This window comes from Ambystoma mexicanum, chromosome 7p (assembly GCF_040938575.1).
Source record: "Ambystoma mexicanum isolate Mex_15411 chromosome 7p, UKY_AmexF1_1, whole genome shotgun sequence".
NCBI lineage: Eukaryota > Metazoa > Chordata > Amphibia > Caudata > Ambystomatidae > Ambystoma > Ambystoma mexicanum.
Window position 1 is genome coordinate 32465579 of NC_090939.1, and position 16962 is coordinate 32482540.

At 51.9% G+C, this 16962-nt stretch overlaps 2 protein-coding genes across 3 annotated transcripts in view; one reads left to right on the forward strand and one right to left on the reverse strand.

Annotated features, from left to right (window-relative positions):
• VANGL1 (VANGL planar cell polarity protein 1) overlaps positions 1-10380 on the reverse strand; it is a 609741-nt gene extending 599361 nt beyond the window's left edge. Inside the window, exon 1 of one of the 2 annotated variants that reach the window (XM_069635702.1) lies at positions 10237-10380. The gene's annotated coding sequence lies outside the window, so the exon portion shown is untranslated. Of the gene's footprint in view, positions 1-7862; positions 7883-10236 lie in introns of those variants that run through there. The other variant, XM_069635704.1, reaches the window with a different exon arrangement.
• A 9-nt stretch (positions 10381-10389) lies between these two features.
• The window catches only part of POGLUT1 (protein O-glucosyltransferase 1), a 300386-nt gene continuing 293813 nt past the window's right edge, over positions 10390-16962 (forward strand). The window contains exon 1 of the mRNA XM_069635705.1: positions 10390-10657. Within this exon, the coding sequence (XP_069491806.1) occupies positions 10588-10657 (70 nt within the window). The 5' untranslated portion in view covers positions 10390-10587. The remainder of the gene's footprint in view (positions 10658-16962) is intronic.

Sequence of the window (16962 nt, forward strand, 5' to 3'; positions counted from 1 at the left end):
CCCACAGCTTGTCGTGGGCCCTGGATGCCTGGAGGACTGCCATCAGTTTTGCAATCTAAACATTTTAATATCTAGAGAAACTGCAATGGGGCGGAAGGCAGTGTGCATGTGTGGGAGCATGAAGCAGTTGAAAAACAGCAAGTTTTTCATCTTTCCGGCATTATGGAGTGGCTCTTCTAACATCAGCATTGATCATTGCTAAATTGCAACATGTCATTTTTTTCAACCTCTGCATTTATTTTAACGTTCGTGCGCTGCTCAATTCAAGCCATTCATTAAACGTACGCCCACCTGGGCAGTCCCGACACTTCACTTCCACAGCTACTGGGTTGCTACGAGTACCTTAAGGCTACTGCCCGCTCTTGCTCCATGAATTCCAATTTCAACCCCGGTTCTCAGAACCCGGATAGACTGCAGGATGAGGGGACTGCCGCTGAACCGTGCGCACAACACTGTCACAGTACCCTACAATGGGAGAGCCGGACTACCCAACAGTAGGTTATGTCAATAAACAAGCGTTGCCAACGCCAATAGGCAAAGTACTGCTCAAATACACACATCATAGCCTTCATGCCATAAATACGTGTAAAAGAAAACAGTAAGAGTCCCACTGTCACAAGTACTAAAGGGCACAGGCTTCACGCAAAAATAGTAGTGCGTCTCATTCAATCAATTCACGCAGACGAACCCCACTGTGACCAAGGAACACACGGAATGGTTACCCTGCATTAAATCACTATTCAGGGAGAGAACATGAAACCCCTCAAATGGTACAAGTGCTGCACTACAAATCCAATGTGCCACAAGCTACACCATTAATATACAAACGAAGAAAAGGTAGTACCGTGAAGAACAAGGGCACACGTTTTAAAATGTGCATTTTTTTTTTAGGAGTAACAAACAGTGCAGCATACGTGCCAAAACGGGTACAACCGAGCTTTTCTTGGCAGATCTTTGCCCGTTTCCATTAAACCCATATGTCTGCTGCCAGTGCAGGTAAAAGAGGAGACGATTGCTTCCCACGGAGGTGTGGGGTGTAATGCTCTGATTACTTACCGGTAATCTTCATTACTCCTAGTCCTACTCTTCCTCGTCACAGTACTTACTTCATGAGGCACCTGCCTCCGACACAGGACCTTCTTCTATTTCTTAAATCTCTATAACTCCTCCCCCACATCCATGTCACTCAGTTTCATATTACCAAGCCGGAGCATGGGACCTTCCCCGGGAGGGAGGGTCGTCAGTACTGTGACGAGGAAGAGTAGGACTAGGAGTAATGAAGATTACCGGTAAGTAATCAGAGCATTACCTCCACGTCCACTCTTCCTCGTCCCAGTACTTACTTCATGAGGTATACCAAAGCAGCAACGGGGAAAAGGTCCCAATGAGACACAGAGCCAAAAACAGTGCAGCAAAACACACCCACAATAACTCTTAAATCACATCCCCACAGACAAAACTCCAACCACGAAGGAACCAACCCCCGAGTGGGAGAAACTCAACCCATAGTGGTTGATGAAAATGCCTAGACCAGCCAAGGCGGCAGCCATACAAATCTCTTGCAGAGAAAAACCCTCCTTGCATCGGCCCAGGAAGCCGCCAAACCCCTGGCAGACCGCCCCCGATTGTGCGCAGGCACAGGCAGGCCAGAAGCCACATAGGCCCTAGAGATCACAACCCGGAACCACCGGAAAATGGAAACCACAGATGCGTTATGCCCAGCCCCAGCCGGACCACAAGCAATCAGAAGACTATCAGATTGGTGGAAAAAGCAAACCAAGCCAAATACTCCAACGCGTCCCGTCGGACATCAATGTTAAGCCGAGCCACCTCCTCAGGCGTTCTTGGATCATGAAAGAAGTCAGGGAGAACCAGACCCTGAGAGGTGTGAAAACCGAGAGACAACTGAAGGGAGAAACATCGGACCACACCCCGGCACCACCGAGTCCGGCAGCACCCTCAGGAAAGGACGGTGACATAAGAGAGCCCCAATCTCCCCAAGCCTACGGGCAGAAGTGAGGGCAATAAGAAAAGCAGATTTCAGTGTAAGATGTTTGATATCAATCTCGGAAATGGGCTCAAAAGGAGGCCCGTGAAGGGACCGTAATACAAGAGGGAGATCCCAAGAGGAAAGCCCTTTATCAGCACAAGGACGGGAAGAAGAAAAACCCTGGATCAATTTCCCCACCAACACCTCCCCATCCAAGTGACCGTCAGAGTCCCCCAAAAGTAATTTCATGGAGGCCTACTGAGAGCGAAGCCTGGAAAAACTGCCAGGCCCCTGTCAAAACCCCTCCTGGAGGAACTGAAGGATAGCAGAGGCCAGAACGCAGGGGAGGGATCCCAGACCGCCCATACCAGTCTCGGAAATGGCCCCAGTGTCTGCCTAACACCTTCAGAGTGGAGGGTCTAAGAGCATCCATTTGGACCCAACTACAGGTTCTGAGAACCCCTGAGATATCAACCTAGACTGAGCAATAGCCACACCGCCCATTGCATCTGGTGGAATTCCAACCGCAGATCCCCTTGAAGGGGACACGGCCACCTCGGAACCAGCCAAGGTTCCTAGGACCGAAGCTCCAACAGAGAGGGGAGCCAACTCCGGCGGGACCAGAACGGAGCTAACAACAACACAGTCACCCTGGACACTCTGATGCGCCAAACCACCCGGGGCAGAAGGGGAATAGGCGGAAAGGCATAAAGGAAAACCCCAAGGCCACTGTACAGAGAGGGCGTCCATCCCCCAATCCCCTCAGCCTGAAAACTAGAGCAGAAGAGGGGGAACTTCTGCTGAGGCCGGGGATGCAAACAGGTCTAGAACCAGGGACCCTAATCTGACACAGGTCACCGCAAAGACCTGGGCCAACAGGACCAGTTCCGCAGAGGAGTGAAAACCGGCGTCTGAGAAGATCCGCTTGAACATTGTCCACACTTCTGATACGTGAGGCCACCAGAGACACCAGATGAGAGTCCTCCCAGGTGCCTATCAGCGCTGCCAGAGCATTCAAGGAGTGGCCGGAACCCCTTTTGCAGTTGACATATGCCAAGGCCGTCGTATTGTCCGATCGGACCAAAAACCGCCGACCGTCCAGCAACTCCTCGAAGTACACCAGAGCTTGGACAATGGCACAACTCTTGCCAATTGGATGATCGCCGGCTCTCCCCAGATCTCACAACCCTTGAGCTGAGAGGACCCCCAATGTAGACCCTTTCTGCTGGTGTTGGTAGTAGGAGAGGCCACAGGAGGAAGGACCATGCACACCTCAGCCTGTAGACCTGAAACCCCCCGCCACCATAGCAGGGACACTCGCAGCTCTGGGGACACTGAAAACAAAACTACGAAAGCTGAGATGTCGGGAGCCAGTGGGAGAGAGTATAAGACACCAGGAGACGTAACCGAAGACGGGCTCAAGGAACTGGAAAACATGCAAGACGCCACGTGCCCCGTAACTTCAGCAACAGGCGAGCCGAGACATACTGCCTTCTGAGAACCCAGCCCAGAACAGCCAGCAAGCGCCCCCCCTGCACAACATCCAGAGTACGCTCTCCCCAGACGTCCGGACAAGCAGTGCAGGGTCTTGAGACCCATAAGCAGGTGACACATCCTAGAAGGCATAGGGACCAGGAACACCCGCAAGTACAAAACTTGACCCTGAACAGGGAGAGGAACGGGCAAGACGGTAACCCACAACAACCGTTCGGGGAGAACGGATCCCATGGCCAACTACTTGGACCGTGAGCTGGGTACCAAAGTCCTAACCATGCAAACCTGGACAGGAGGAGACAGGAATGGCAACTGATACCCCCTCCCGAAGGAGCCCATTACCCAGGAAGCCGAACCCCACCGGTCCCATACACCTCCGAGAAGGTAGAGACGAGGAGCCAGGGAAAACCGCCAGTCACTGAACTTGCACCAAAGGGAAATCACAGGACGTTGAAACAGGCCTGCGCCACAATATAACAGCATGCTTGTCAGCCCACAAAAAGATCTGACCTATCAAAAGGAAGATACTGGACAGCCCAGAAGTCCAGCAGACTATGGCCCCTTCAGCTGACAGAGGAGCCACCCGGCTGGCGTCAAAAGGGCAGAGTACTGTCACAAAGCAGGGCAAAGCAATCCATCCCGGATAGCCGACATCAAAGGCAACCCCCTACCTGAGGTATGCCTATACTGGAAAACCCACTGAAGTGACATCCCCCTCCACCGGCACCAGGGGCTCTGAGAACCCCTCTAAGCACAGACATGTGCCACCATGTGCCCTATCACTTCCCACAAGTCTGAGAGGAGGCGTGAAAGCAACACGTCGGCACCGGAGGACCTAGGCCCTAAAAGAAGAGACACTGGGAACCCCCTGCATGGCCGTTACTTCCAAGATGCATTTTCCATAATCCCATGCCGGACAAGGGAAAAGCAAATCAACTCCTTCGACTTTCCCTCGCGCAGTTTAGAGGAAGAGGACAGGACAAGGAGTCTGCGTCCATAGCTAGCACAGACCCAAACACACCACTAACACGCCACATGACTGAGAGGTGGCTTGAGCCCTGTACCCAGTAGCTGGTAGCCCCATGCTCTAGATCGTTCCAATGCGTCGGTCTAGGAAGGTTGAAGGACCGAGTCAGCACCGCTGATACTCGAACCCGAAGTGTAGACTATGCCAGGCCGGTACCCTTCCGGCCGCTTGCAGACGTGTCCAAATCTGCGCCGTATTCACAGGCAGCACGCAAGGAATGCAGCCAACATCCGGTGCATCTTGGGCTGTGTGCGTCTGAGGAGCGGGTGGTATGTGACATGCCTGTGACAGTACAGAGCCCCCACACTTTCAAATACTCTGTCACAGACACCCCACGACAAGAAGCAGAGAGGCCTCACAACAAAAAGGGAAGGCTATCCCATACTGCCAAGTGCTTGCCATCATTTCCAATAAAGATGTGTACACAGAGCACGAGGAAAACGGCATGTTGAAGGAGTCAAGATGGCCATACCAGCAGGAGAGGGGAAAAATATCAAGCACAGTCCTCCCCTCTCCTTACCTTCCCCCAGATAATGCAGCTAACATCCGGTGCATCCTGTGCTGTGTGTGTCTGAGGAGCGGGTGGTATGTGACATGCCTGCGACAGAACAGAGCCCCCGCACTCCCAAAGACTCTCTGCCACTGTCACCCCACGACAAGAAGCAGAGAGGCCTCACAACAAAAGGGAAGGCTAGCCCATACTGCCAAGTCGAATCAAGACGGCCAAAACAGGAGGAGAGGGGAAAAACATCAAGCCCAGTCCTCCCCTCTCCTTACCTTCCCGGGGCCGTGCAGGACCCGGGACACAATGCTCACACTGCGGTCCGGAGCCCAGCAAAGAACCGAGCGAAGCAATCCAGCTCAACTGTGACCCCAAGCCCCGCAGGGGGCCCAGGAGCAGCGCCGCACCTGAGGGAGCCGAGGGCCCCGCCACACAGCCCCCCCCAGGGGGCCAGCAATCGGTGCTCCCTGGTGCCCCGCACCGGGAAGAAAAAGTCCAACCTGCCGGAGGCAGGAAAAATTAAACTGAGTGACATGGATGTGGGGGAGGAGTTATAGAGATTTAAAGAAATAGAAGAAGGTCCTGTGTCGGAGGCAGGTGCCTCATGAAGTAAGTACTGGGACGAGGAAGAGTGGACGTGGAGGTAATGTGGCGGACAATCTATAAAGACTGAACCCCCAGGCAGCACCTGCTATTGGCTTCCGGTCTCCAAGGCCCAGCCCTGCCCCATCAACCCTGCAAAGCACTAGGATGCAGGTCTGGTTGGCCATGTCAAAGGCTTTTTCCACACACAAACATTACTTGGTGCAAAGATTCACTTTTCACAGGCCTTAGCATTTAAGCAATGACCGGATGTGCAATGGCTTTAGGTGCTCGTACTCTCTGCAGGTCAAATGTTCCTCCAAGCAGAGAGTAGATCCCTTTCCTCTGCTGGCTACTCCCTCTAGAACGCCCTCCCTCCCCTCAGACTTGAGCCGGATCCTATAAAGTTCCGGAAACTTTTAAAGACTTTCCTTTTCTCCTCCTCCTTCCCTATCCCGTGTTAACTCTCCCTCTGCAGCTGCGACAGGGGACAGGTCCCTTCAGATTCATACAGGGGCCAGACCAACCTCATCTGTATCCTTTGCCAGCACTTTCCCTGGCTAGCCCAACTTGGTCCTCCCTGCCCATCGTACTCAATTATCCCTCCCATTTACCCCTGGCACTTGCCACCTTGGCCCACCTAGCACTTCTTCCCTGCCGCCCTTCCCTGGGGGCACCCTAATCCTGCACTTCTCCCTCTTGCCCCTGGCACTTGCCACCTTGGCCCACCTAGAACTTCTTCCCTGCCCCCCTTCCCTGGGGGCACCCTAATCCTGCACTTCTCCCTCTTGCCCCCTTTACCCCTGGCACTTGCCACCTTGGCCCACCTAGCACTTCTTCCCTCCCACCCTTCCCTGGGGGCAGCCTAATCCCGCACTTCTCCCTCTTGCCCCCTTTGCCCCTGGCACTTGCCACCTTGGCACACCTAGAACTTCTTCCCTGCCCCCCTTCCCTGGGGGCACCCTAATCCTGAACTTCAGCCTCTTGTCCCCCTTTACTCCTGGCACTTGCCACCTTGGCCCACCTAGCACTTCTTCCCTGCCATCCTTCCCTGGGGGGCACCCTAATCCTGCACTTCACCCTCTTGCCTTGCACTTAACACCTTCTCAAGCACTTGCACGGTAGATTTGCCACAAGGCCAATATAACAGTTTTATTTTTTTCCTCATTCCCATGTCTCCCCGATCTTGTCTTGTGGCGCCTGGTGGTGTATAGGTGCCATACTAATGTCCAATAAATAAAACAAGCAATTATCATTTGGCAATGTCCAGCTATGCACTGTTGTAGGCGCCAACACCAGCACACATCTGGGAAACATACTGCTTAGAACACACATGCAATTTGTTAATTTGTGCCAGCGTAATTTGGGTCACTGCACATGCATTCCCGGTTATACCACAGCACCATGTCAGAATTGCAGTGGTGCTAGCCCTGCAGCTAGCACTAGCCTCGGGTTGTACCAGCACAAACCTGGCTATTTAGTTGGCACACAACCAGGAATTTACGCTTGCCATAGCACAAACATGCACATTTCCGATGCTAAAACAAGCAAACATAAGGTTTTCATTGGAAATAGCAACAGGGCCCACATTCGACCCCAAACAACATTTTATCCCCCATCTCTCCACAAAGGGTAAATGGATAAAAAAAAATAAGAGCAGCCCTATTAAGCTCAACTAAATGTAAAACACAGAGAACCAACACAGGCCCTAGAGTTGGGACTCGAGTGATAGCCCTCGCGGTACAGTCAGAAGGGAAACCACAAGGGTTATGTTCAGTTTGCAAAGCCAAATTGGCAATTCGAGGAAGCAGTTTGTAGAATCCGCGTTTATTCCCAATTTTCCATTTATAATTGTCCCAATCCCAATATATTTCCAGTTTGGCAGTCCTAGTACATTCATTGATAACCACTGTTTATTCCCAGTTAAAGCTAACAGGGGTGTGTACCCAGCGTGCATTAGATATCACAGTTTGTGTTGCTATCTTTCAGAGATCATGATGCATGGAGGACGCTCTCGTTGTCAGGATTCGGAATCCTCAAGTCTGCACATGTATACAATAGCAGTGAAACGGACACTAAAATGGCGTGGCCTATATATCGCTCTTGGATCATTATCACCTGTAAAATGAGGTGGTGAGGCTGTGCGCGAGTTAAGGTTCAGATGGAGAACGCTATTTAAGAAAAAGCAGTGCAAGAGCTTAGCATTTATCCATGGTTGTCTTTTTATGCCAATCCTAAAAGTGCACGTGCCAGGATTCGCTACATACCAGGCGAGATGATCCCGGTGGCTTCTTTGTGACCTTTGGAGGTAGAGCCTTAGCCTCTCAAACTGACTGGAGAGAGGATGCATTAGCAAAAATGAGGAGATAAGGTACTTATGTTAGTTTCTGTTTCGCTGCTATTGTATATGTTTACAGAGGATGTAAAGACTGGCCATGGGAAAGCATTCAAAACAGGTGCAGCAATACAACATACAAACACGGCATAAATGAAGTAACCAGAACATCTTCTAGCCTGCTGGAATTGCGCAACAGTAAACTGGGAGAATGTTCAGTTCATCAAACTGAGAAGATAGCATAGTTTGAGGAGGGGGTCGCAGGGTGGGTGGAAAGCAACTTGTCTGGGTACACTTTGCAGCAGGCAGGGAAAGCAGAGTGGGCAGAGGTTGCAGCCGGGGAAAGAAGACAGCAGAGGTTGCATGCAGCAGGGGGAAGAGCGTGTAGGTTGTGGCTCGGGGCTGTGGGGTGGAGACAGTACAGGTTGAAGGTGCAAGCAGGTGGCGGGGTGCAGCTTGTGCACAGGTTGCAGAGAAGGGGGCACAGGTTGCACGGTGAGAGAAGGGGTGCACAGGTGGCAGAGGGCGACCAGGAGAGAGGGGGCACCGTTTGCGGGGAGGGAGCACAGGTTGCCGAGAAGGGGGCACAGGTTGCAGAGTGAGAGAAGGGTGCATAGGTGGCAGAGGGCGACCAGGAGAGAGGGGGCACCGTTTGCGGAGAGGAAGCACAGGTTGCAGAGAAGGGGGCACAGGTTGCAGAGAAGGGGGCGCAGGTTGCAGAGTGAGAGAAGGGTGCACAGGTGGCAGAGGGCGACAAGGAGCAGGAGATAGGGGGCACCGTTTGCGGAGAGGAAGCACAGGTGGCAGAGAAGGGGCACAGGTGGCAGAGAAGGGGCACAGGTGGCAGAGAAGGGGCACAGGTGGCAGAGAAGGGGCACAGGTGGCAGAGAAGGGGCACAGGTGGCAGAGGGCGACAAGGAGCAGGAGATAGGGGGCACCGTTTGCGGAGAGGAAGCACAGGTTGCAGAGAAGGGGGCACAGGTTGCAGAGTGAGAGAAGGGGTGCACAGGTGGCAGAGGGCGACAAGGAGCAGGAGATAGGGGGCACCGTTTGCGGAGAGGAAGCACAGGTTGCAGAGAAGGGGGCATAGGTTGCAGAGAAGGGGGCGCAGGTTGCAGAGTGAGAGAAGGGTGCACAGGTGGCAGAGGGCGACAAGGAGCAGGAGAGAGGGGGCACCGTTTGCTGAGAGGGAGCACAGGTTGCAGAGAAGGGGGCACAGGTTGCAGAGTGAGAGAAGGGGTGCACAGGTGGCAGAGGGCGACAAGGAGCAGGAGATAGGGGGCACCGTTTGTGGAGAGGAAGCACAGGTTGCAGAGAAGGGGGCATAGGTTGCAGAGAAGGGGGCGCAGGTTGCAGAGTGAGAGAAGGGTGCACAGGTGGCATGGGGCGACAAGGAGCAGGAGAGAGGGGGCACCGTTTGCTGAGAGGGAGCACAGGTTGCAGAGAAGGGGGCACAGGTTGCAGAGTGAGAGAAGGGGTGCACAGGTGGCAGAGGGCGACAAGGAGCAGGAGATAGGGGGCACCGTTTGCGGAGAGGAAGCACAGGTGGCAGAGAAGGGGCACAGGTGGCAGAAAAGGGGCACAGGTGGCGGAGGGCGACAAGGAGCAGGAGATAGGGGGCACCATTTGCGGAGAGGAAGCACAGGTTGCAGAGAAGGGGGCACAGGTTGCAGAGTGAGAGAAGGGGTGCACAGGTGGCGGAGGGCGACAAGGAGCAGGAGATAGGGGGCACCGTTTGCGGAGAGGAAGCACAGGTGGCAGAGAAGGGGCACAGGTGGCAGAAAAGGGGCACAGGTGGCGGAGGGCGACAAGGAGCAGGAGATAGGGGGCACCATTTGCGGAGAGGAAGCACAGGTTGCAGAGAAGGGGGCACAGGTTGCAGAGTGAGAGAAGGGGTGCACAGGTGGCGGAGGGCGACAAGGAGCAGGAGATAGGGGGCACCGTTTGCGGAGAGGAAGCACAGGTGGCAGAGAAGGGGCACAGGTGGCAGAAAAGGGGCACAGGTGGCGGAGGGCGACAAGGAGCAGGAGATAGGGGGCACCATTTGCGGAGAGGAAGCACAGGTTGCAGAGAAGGGGGCACAGGTTGCAGAGTGAGAGAAGGGGTGCACAGGTGGCGGAGGGCGACAAGGAGCAGGAGATAGGGGGCACCGTTTGCGGAGAGGAAGCACAGGTGGCGGAGAGGAAGCACAGGTGGCAATTAACTGCAGGGGGAGCAGGGGGCACATTGCGGCGGGCGGGGACAGGCACAGGTGGCAGAGTACATTATAGCCAGCTCCTCGCGTGCCTGCTCCTCTTGCTACTCACCCCCTTCCCCGCAGGTAGTGTCACCGGGCCCGGCCGCAGACACAGGAAACGCCGAGCCGCCAACGGCCGAACCTGTGGTCTGGGCGGAGCCAGCGGGAGGGAGGGCGCGGCCTGCGGTGTGAATAGGAATTGCTACGTCTCCCCCGCCTCGGTGGGAGGGTCGCGCTGGTGCGCATGCGCCCGCTGGGCTGAGCCCGGGAGCGCGCAGGGCTCTGCACAGAGCGTAGCGTAGCGTAGCGCAGCGCAGGGCGCGCGCGCACGCACGCACGCGACGCGAGGCTCGGGACGCGCCGCAGGGTCCCTTCCTCTAGCGAGAAGCAGGGGCTGCTACTCTCGGATCTGCCTTGCGGGATGCTGGGGGTCCTCTGGCTGTGCAGTGTCATCCCCCTGATGCGGGCTGGGGACACCCAGGGGGGGCTAGGTAACGACCCCTGCGTGACCTGCAACCCTAGAGCATGCACGAAGCCCCCTGTGGGGCGCACATCCTGAGCTCAGCATGGGGCACCCCAACCCTCTATTCTATACCCCGGGGTGCCATTAGGCACATTGTTCAGCCGGGGTAAGCTTGCTGGCCCCCACAGAGCCGGGCCTGCTTGTAAATAGCAAGCTTCTCTTAGAACTGGCAAGCAGTCCGGCAGTGTCACTGATCTGCCCCCCCCCCCTTGCGTGCTCTCAATCACGCTGAGGACCCTGCACATGCTGCAGAGTGCACACACATCACTCATATCACGACTCTATTTAATGACAAACTCATTGCTTTAAAGCATGTCTTAAAAAAGAAAAAATAGAGTGCAGCAGTGTAGATTTTAAAAGCATTGTAGATATTCCTGAAGTGTTTGCCCCTCACCGGCTCGACATACATTGAACTGCAAGTCTTTAATGTCGGGCATCACCCAGTAGGCGGGAGCTACCACTGTGGAACCAGTAGCCAAGAAATGGTGCACTTCAAATCTTACATACGCATGAGATACCCACTCAAACCTTTTGGCTATTATGCTATAATGTGTCCTAGATGTGTTCCAACTCTTTATGAATAGTCCAAGCGCTCAAAGGTAATGCTACATTTGCATGTTTGTTAGGCACCAGTTGCCTTGGAGCCAAATTTAGTTCCTGTTATGATATAAACAGGAGGCAAATAGCTCGCAGAAATGTCGAACCCTCTAGAGTATTCCCCTTAGTACCCATTATGTTTACTTTGATGGTCTGTTCCGATGTATCTTCCTATCAGGGTTGCAGTAGTAGTGCCATCACTTTTAGTCACGTTTGCATTGTATCACATGGTTCCTAAAACTTTGTAGCATGCCCATCAGTTACCTTCAAAATGGTCTTGTATGTTTCTAATTAGTTTTTTTATTCTCTACTCTTCATTTGTAGTGTTTCTGGTTTCTCTGGTGGGTTCATGGTCACTGTTGTGGACCCGAAGTATGATTGCCACGTGTACACAAGCATAATTGAAACCATGATCTCATTACTACTAGAGCAACCTTGATAGGAAGAGACATTAGGCCAGATTAGCAAAGTAAAAGCAATGGGAACAAATAAAGAGAATACTCTTGACTAGGCATGATTTCGTTTTCAGAAAATGATTAGCAGAGTTTGCTAATTACATTTTTCTTGATTAGCAAAGAAACCAATTTGATTAGCAATTTTGTACTAATATTTTTAACGTAATCTGAAGTTGTTTGTACCCAAGACATAAAATGAGCAACAATGCAGCATTTTTGTGTACCACTGAAGTAAAATGTTAGTGAGATGAGTCGGGCTCTGCTAGACCTGCAGGTTGAGTAACATAGTTTACCTAATCGACCTAATAGAAATGCACTTGAACCATGGCAATGGATGGAAAAAAATGCAAATGTGCTTTCTGTAAAATGGTGCATGTCATTACAAATCCACTTTGTTTGCCACACTGCTGCTACCCAGAGGCCAGCCATGCACAGTGACATATATATTCGACATTGACTGCAAAGTAAATGTTAAATAAAAGTGTCAAACATCCCCTGCCAATGATATTACCCCTTACATAAAAGGTACTCAACTCTGCCAGTGGGAAAGTAGACTTTGCAAGCCCTGGATTAGTGTCTGTAAAAGGTTAGCTGCATTAATGAGGGCACACAAATAAATAGATACGATAAAAGTTCTGAAAACAGTTTGGCCAGCTCTCTCCCACAGATGCAATTATATAATGTAATCAAGCAAAGCAAGCTGTGGAGGCTAATTGCAGTGTATTTTATTACAGTAGATCTGTAAATGCACACACTGAATGGAACCACTGATCGCTAATTTGCGTAAACATCTAGTTATCTTTATGTATTCATTATGTAAGAGGAAAGACAGTAAGGGACTAAGCAGAGTGGATGGCGTAGCAGGCAGTGCACCGGGCAAACTAGGTGGAATATTGTAGTTTGCGTCCGTCTCCCTTTCAGATGAAGGCAAGTCCATTTACGCTCACGCAAGAAAGAATGCAACCCTCTTGGGAAAAGGCCAAGAGATTGCTTGCAAGGGTAACAAGGTTGCAAAAGACAAGGGTGCCAGCATAGGACTCTGCTGCCCAAGAACGTTCTGCCTGAATTATCATGAATCGTACATTACATGTCTGCAGCATCACCAAGGATGTCATCCATAGGGTCTAAACCCGCACAGCTGATTGGTGAGACCATTTCAGCGCTCTGAGGCCTGCGGGCGACTTGGCGCTTAACAAAAATTCTATAGAATATACAAGGTCCTGCTCCATAGGGGATGCCAGGCCATGATTGGTTCCTGTCTCCGCCGTCTGTCTCAACGTCGGTCAACTGGGCTCATCTCTCCAGGGACTGAAGGTCAGGCGCTTCACATGTTGCTGTTCCAAGCCTACGTTTGTGAGCTAATGCTACTACTACATCATCATGGCATGCACCTGGGAAGCCCAGGGACTGGCACCAGGGGGAGAAGAGGAACACAATCACGCTGACCCACACATTCTGTGCTACTACTACATCATTATGGCATGCACCTGGGAGGCTCAGGGACTGGCACCAGGGGGAGAAGAGGAACACAATCACGCTGACCCACACATTCTGTGCTACTACTACATCATTATGGCATGCACCTGGGAGGCTCAGGGACTGGCACCAGGGGGAGAAGAGGAACACAATCACGCCCACCAACACATTCTGTGCTACTACTACACCATTATGGCATGCACCTGGGAAGCCCAGGGACTGGCACCAGGGGGGAGGGAAGGAAGACAATCACGCCCACCAACACATTCTGTGCTCTGTCTATATCGTACTCCTCTCACCCAAGGTTTTGATCTATAATTTATCCCTCCCTGTACCTCGTACTACAAAGGGTGTTTTTATGGGACGAGTTGAAATGTTCATGCATGTTCAGATCTTTTGGCGGGTTGGAGTCTCTCACTCTTGTGGAATGCAGGGGTTCTTGGACTGGGTCAGTGGTGGGTGCCATTACTCCCAGTGGATTGGGTGGGGGATGGAGGCCTGTTGTTGGCCTGGCTGTGATGAATGGGCGCAACAAGGAGCCCGGTGCTGCCTCATGGCCTTGCAGGGCGCATTCCTTTCTTCACTACAAAGTCATTGCAACAGTTAAGGGACAAGGGGAAGTTTCTGTGAGAACTAGCCGTGCAGGCTTATCTCTCCTCAGACTTTTGGGCCTGTTCAGGTTGCTCCATCAAGCTTATGTTTTAGTGCACAACCATGCAGGGCTGAGTGTGTCTAGCATAACTATAAAATGGGTTTTATATGCGCGCACTAAATCTATGCATCTATAATTCCCTCGATATTGTATCCATGCTGGGTTTCTTAACAAAGTTCTTTTCGCCCCTAGCCCATTGCACGGCTACCTATGGGATTCACCTCGCGTCAAAAGCGCTTAGTGGGGCGCGACACTCTTTTTCCATCCCAACATTCCCTCCATCGTTACTTCTACAGTAACACATTCTTCCCCATATTTATGCTTGTTCTCTTCTTACTGTAGTTTCATATGGGGTGTTCCCTTTATTGGCATCCATGTCCTACACACATGTCATAAGGTTTCTCCTGCTTACGCATACTCTTCAGGGGTACATGTCATGTAAATGCAGCCCCGTCTGCTGCCAAATCTACCCATACTTTATAATTTTCAGGGTCTGGGGGAGGGACAATGGTTGTGTGGTGTAGTCGGTCAACTTCATCTCTGTATGGGATAGGAACCATGTGGGGGAATGGGGTGGTCGGTTTGTTCCTCCTTTTTGCTACAAGTTACTTTTGGAACACCAATAGAGACCATCATCATTGTTCTATTAGGCACTGCTTTGACAAAACACTGAGACTCAATTGGCACATGCAGAAGATCACCAAGACAAACACGACGATGGGCACCAGCATCTTCACCAGTGTTCCGAGCCAGAATGGGGCCCAACTAAAAGCGAGTGTAAACCAGTCCTGTTCTTGGATGTCAGCCTCTTTTTTCATCTTGGCTCCTAGATCATGCACTGGAGCAATGACATGTGAGAAGTCCCATTCTCAGCATCTTTGGAAGGTACCAATATGCAGCACAACCTCCATATCTTTTTGCACACACTACCTTCCATCGCATCAGCATATCGAGGATTTAGCAGTTGTGCATTATCAGCAGCCTTGGGGCGTGCAGCTTGACCCTGATGATGGCGAACCACTGCTTAGTGTCGCTGGCCAACTTGGCCAGTTCCCAGTGCACAATTTTGAGCCATTTGGCATTAGCTTGTGCTCGTACACAGAGTAGCAATAATGGTACAAAACATGTCTCTGCTGTGGTGAACAGCTTGTATTCTTCAGGTATTTCTTCAAGCAATTTCGATGAGTCTTTGGACAGATAGTTTGATGATCCTTTTTTCTGCGCAGCTGTCTATATGGCTCTTTCCCAGGGAGAATACAAATGTCTGGCAGTGGCAGTTTGTTGTGTTCTGCGATCGTTGGGGCACTGATGGTGCTCCGTCAGGCAGTGCCCCCCCTTTCAAGTGTTCTTCTGGGACTACTAACTGGAGTGTAGCGTTGTCACTGCCGCCGGCGACTGGCGTTTGTGGCGAAGGTGGAAGCAAGGACGCCATTAAAGTGTTCCATTACGTTCCTCCTCGCCTACCAGACTCGGTCTAGTTGTTTTCAAGATGGCCGCCGCCGTTTTTTACATCTCACTCGGCTGCCGGCGGCTCGGCGCGTTGCAACTGAGTTTATTCCTCGCCCTGTTGCTTGCGCTAGTTTTCCTTCTGACAGTTCTGCCTTGCTATCACGCCTTCCTTACTCTTCCTGTTTTTCTCCTCCTCCCGTTTCCCTACTGGCCCCCCCCTTCTCTGGATCCTGCTTGCCCGCTCCTGTGTTTTGTTCCTGTGCTGATTCTCTGCTGAAATGTCTTCGCTCTAGGACTCTCTTACTCCCGGATTCTCCGTTCACTCTTGTCCTCCACCCTGAGGGGTACCTACCTGTAAACCGCCCTATTCCATTCCCTCGATTAGCAGAGTCACGCCGACCTTACCATTTCCTGGGTTTTCGGCGGAGGACCCATTCAACCTACTTCAGTGCCGACGACTTCCACAACCTTCACGACTACCTTGGATCCAGGGGTTTTTTGCCGTTCCAGTGGCTTTTTCCCCTCTGGCTGTCGCGGAGGGGGGTCACCGTGGGTTTTCTCTGTCTGGGAGTCACGGTGGCTTCCTTCCGAGGTAGACCATATCTTCTAAAAAAGAAGAAGCCTTACATAGGACTGACCCGCCGGAAGAAACTGGACTATTCAGGTGAGGAGGAAGAGATTGGGGAAGGTTATCAATCGAGTGAAGACGAAGATATAGCTGATCACCTAGCAAGTCCCGTAGCCCATAATGCCAGTATTGATAAGCGTAGCAAGCAAGCGAGCAATAGTCCCTCCAGGGGGGTGATAGGTGCAAGTGCGCTTGTTTGCCACACACCCAGTAGAATCCATCAGTGCTGCTGGGCCCCTCTTTAGATATGGAATTAACACTGTCCTGTTGCAACGTTCATTTGAGCCGACAAAAATGGTTCCTTCACTGAAAAAGCACAACTCGTTCTTTTCTTGGTGCACTTTTACTGGCTTCTCCATTGCTGCAATCTATGTCAGTTTCGTGATATTCTCTCTCCATGTTTGTGCGCACGTTCGATCCATGAGAGCCACTTTTTTTTTCTTGGAATCCAAGGAGTCCTTCGGCTCAGCAAGTGAGGGTCATTTCCTGCCATTTTTTGTTATCATACTTTGCTCCTTCGATCACCAGATAGGGTTGTTTTAGACAGTTGGTGTTTGTAGCACTGGCTTTACATTTCTGGCCTTCTGGATCGACAAGTTGTACATGTCGTGTGGCTGGAAACTGCCTTTGTCCCTGCATAGCGCCAGATGACTCATGCATTGCGCCTATATAGTTGGTGGTACCTGTGGTACTAGGACCCTGAGTTCCCCCGATGCGTGCAGTGTTTACGAGCACACATAGCAACTGCAATTGTTTGTTCGTCTACACACTGCACTCATGTCGGAGTACCAACTATTCGAGTGCTCAGAAAGAAGGATGTCTTCAACTGCATCCAGCCCTAGGCCATGGATTGCATCATATTTGAGCCTATGCCCATCTGTCATGGTGCAATATATCTCTTCAGAGGGATGGGTGGGCACGGTAAGGGGATCAAGGAAGGGAAGAAGGGGGGGGAGAGAGAGAGTTTTAAAGGGAGTGTGCAGTAGTTCCACAGGCATAACTTGTTTTCCAGTGCA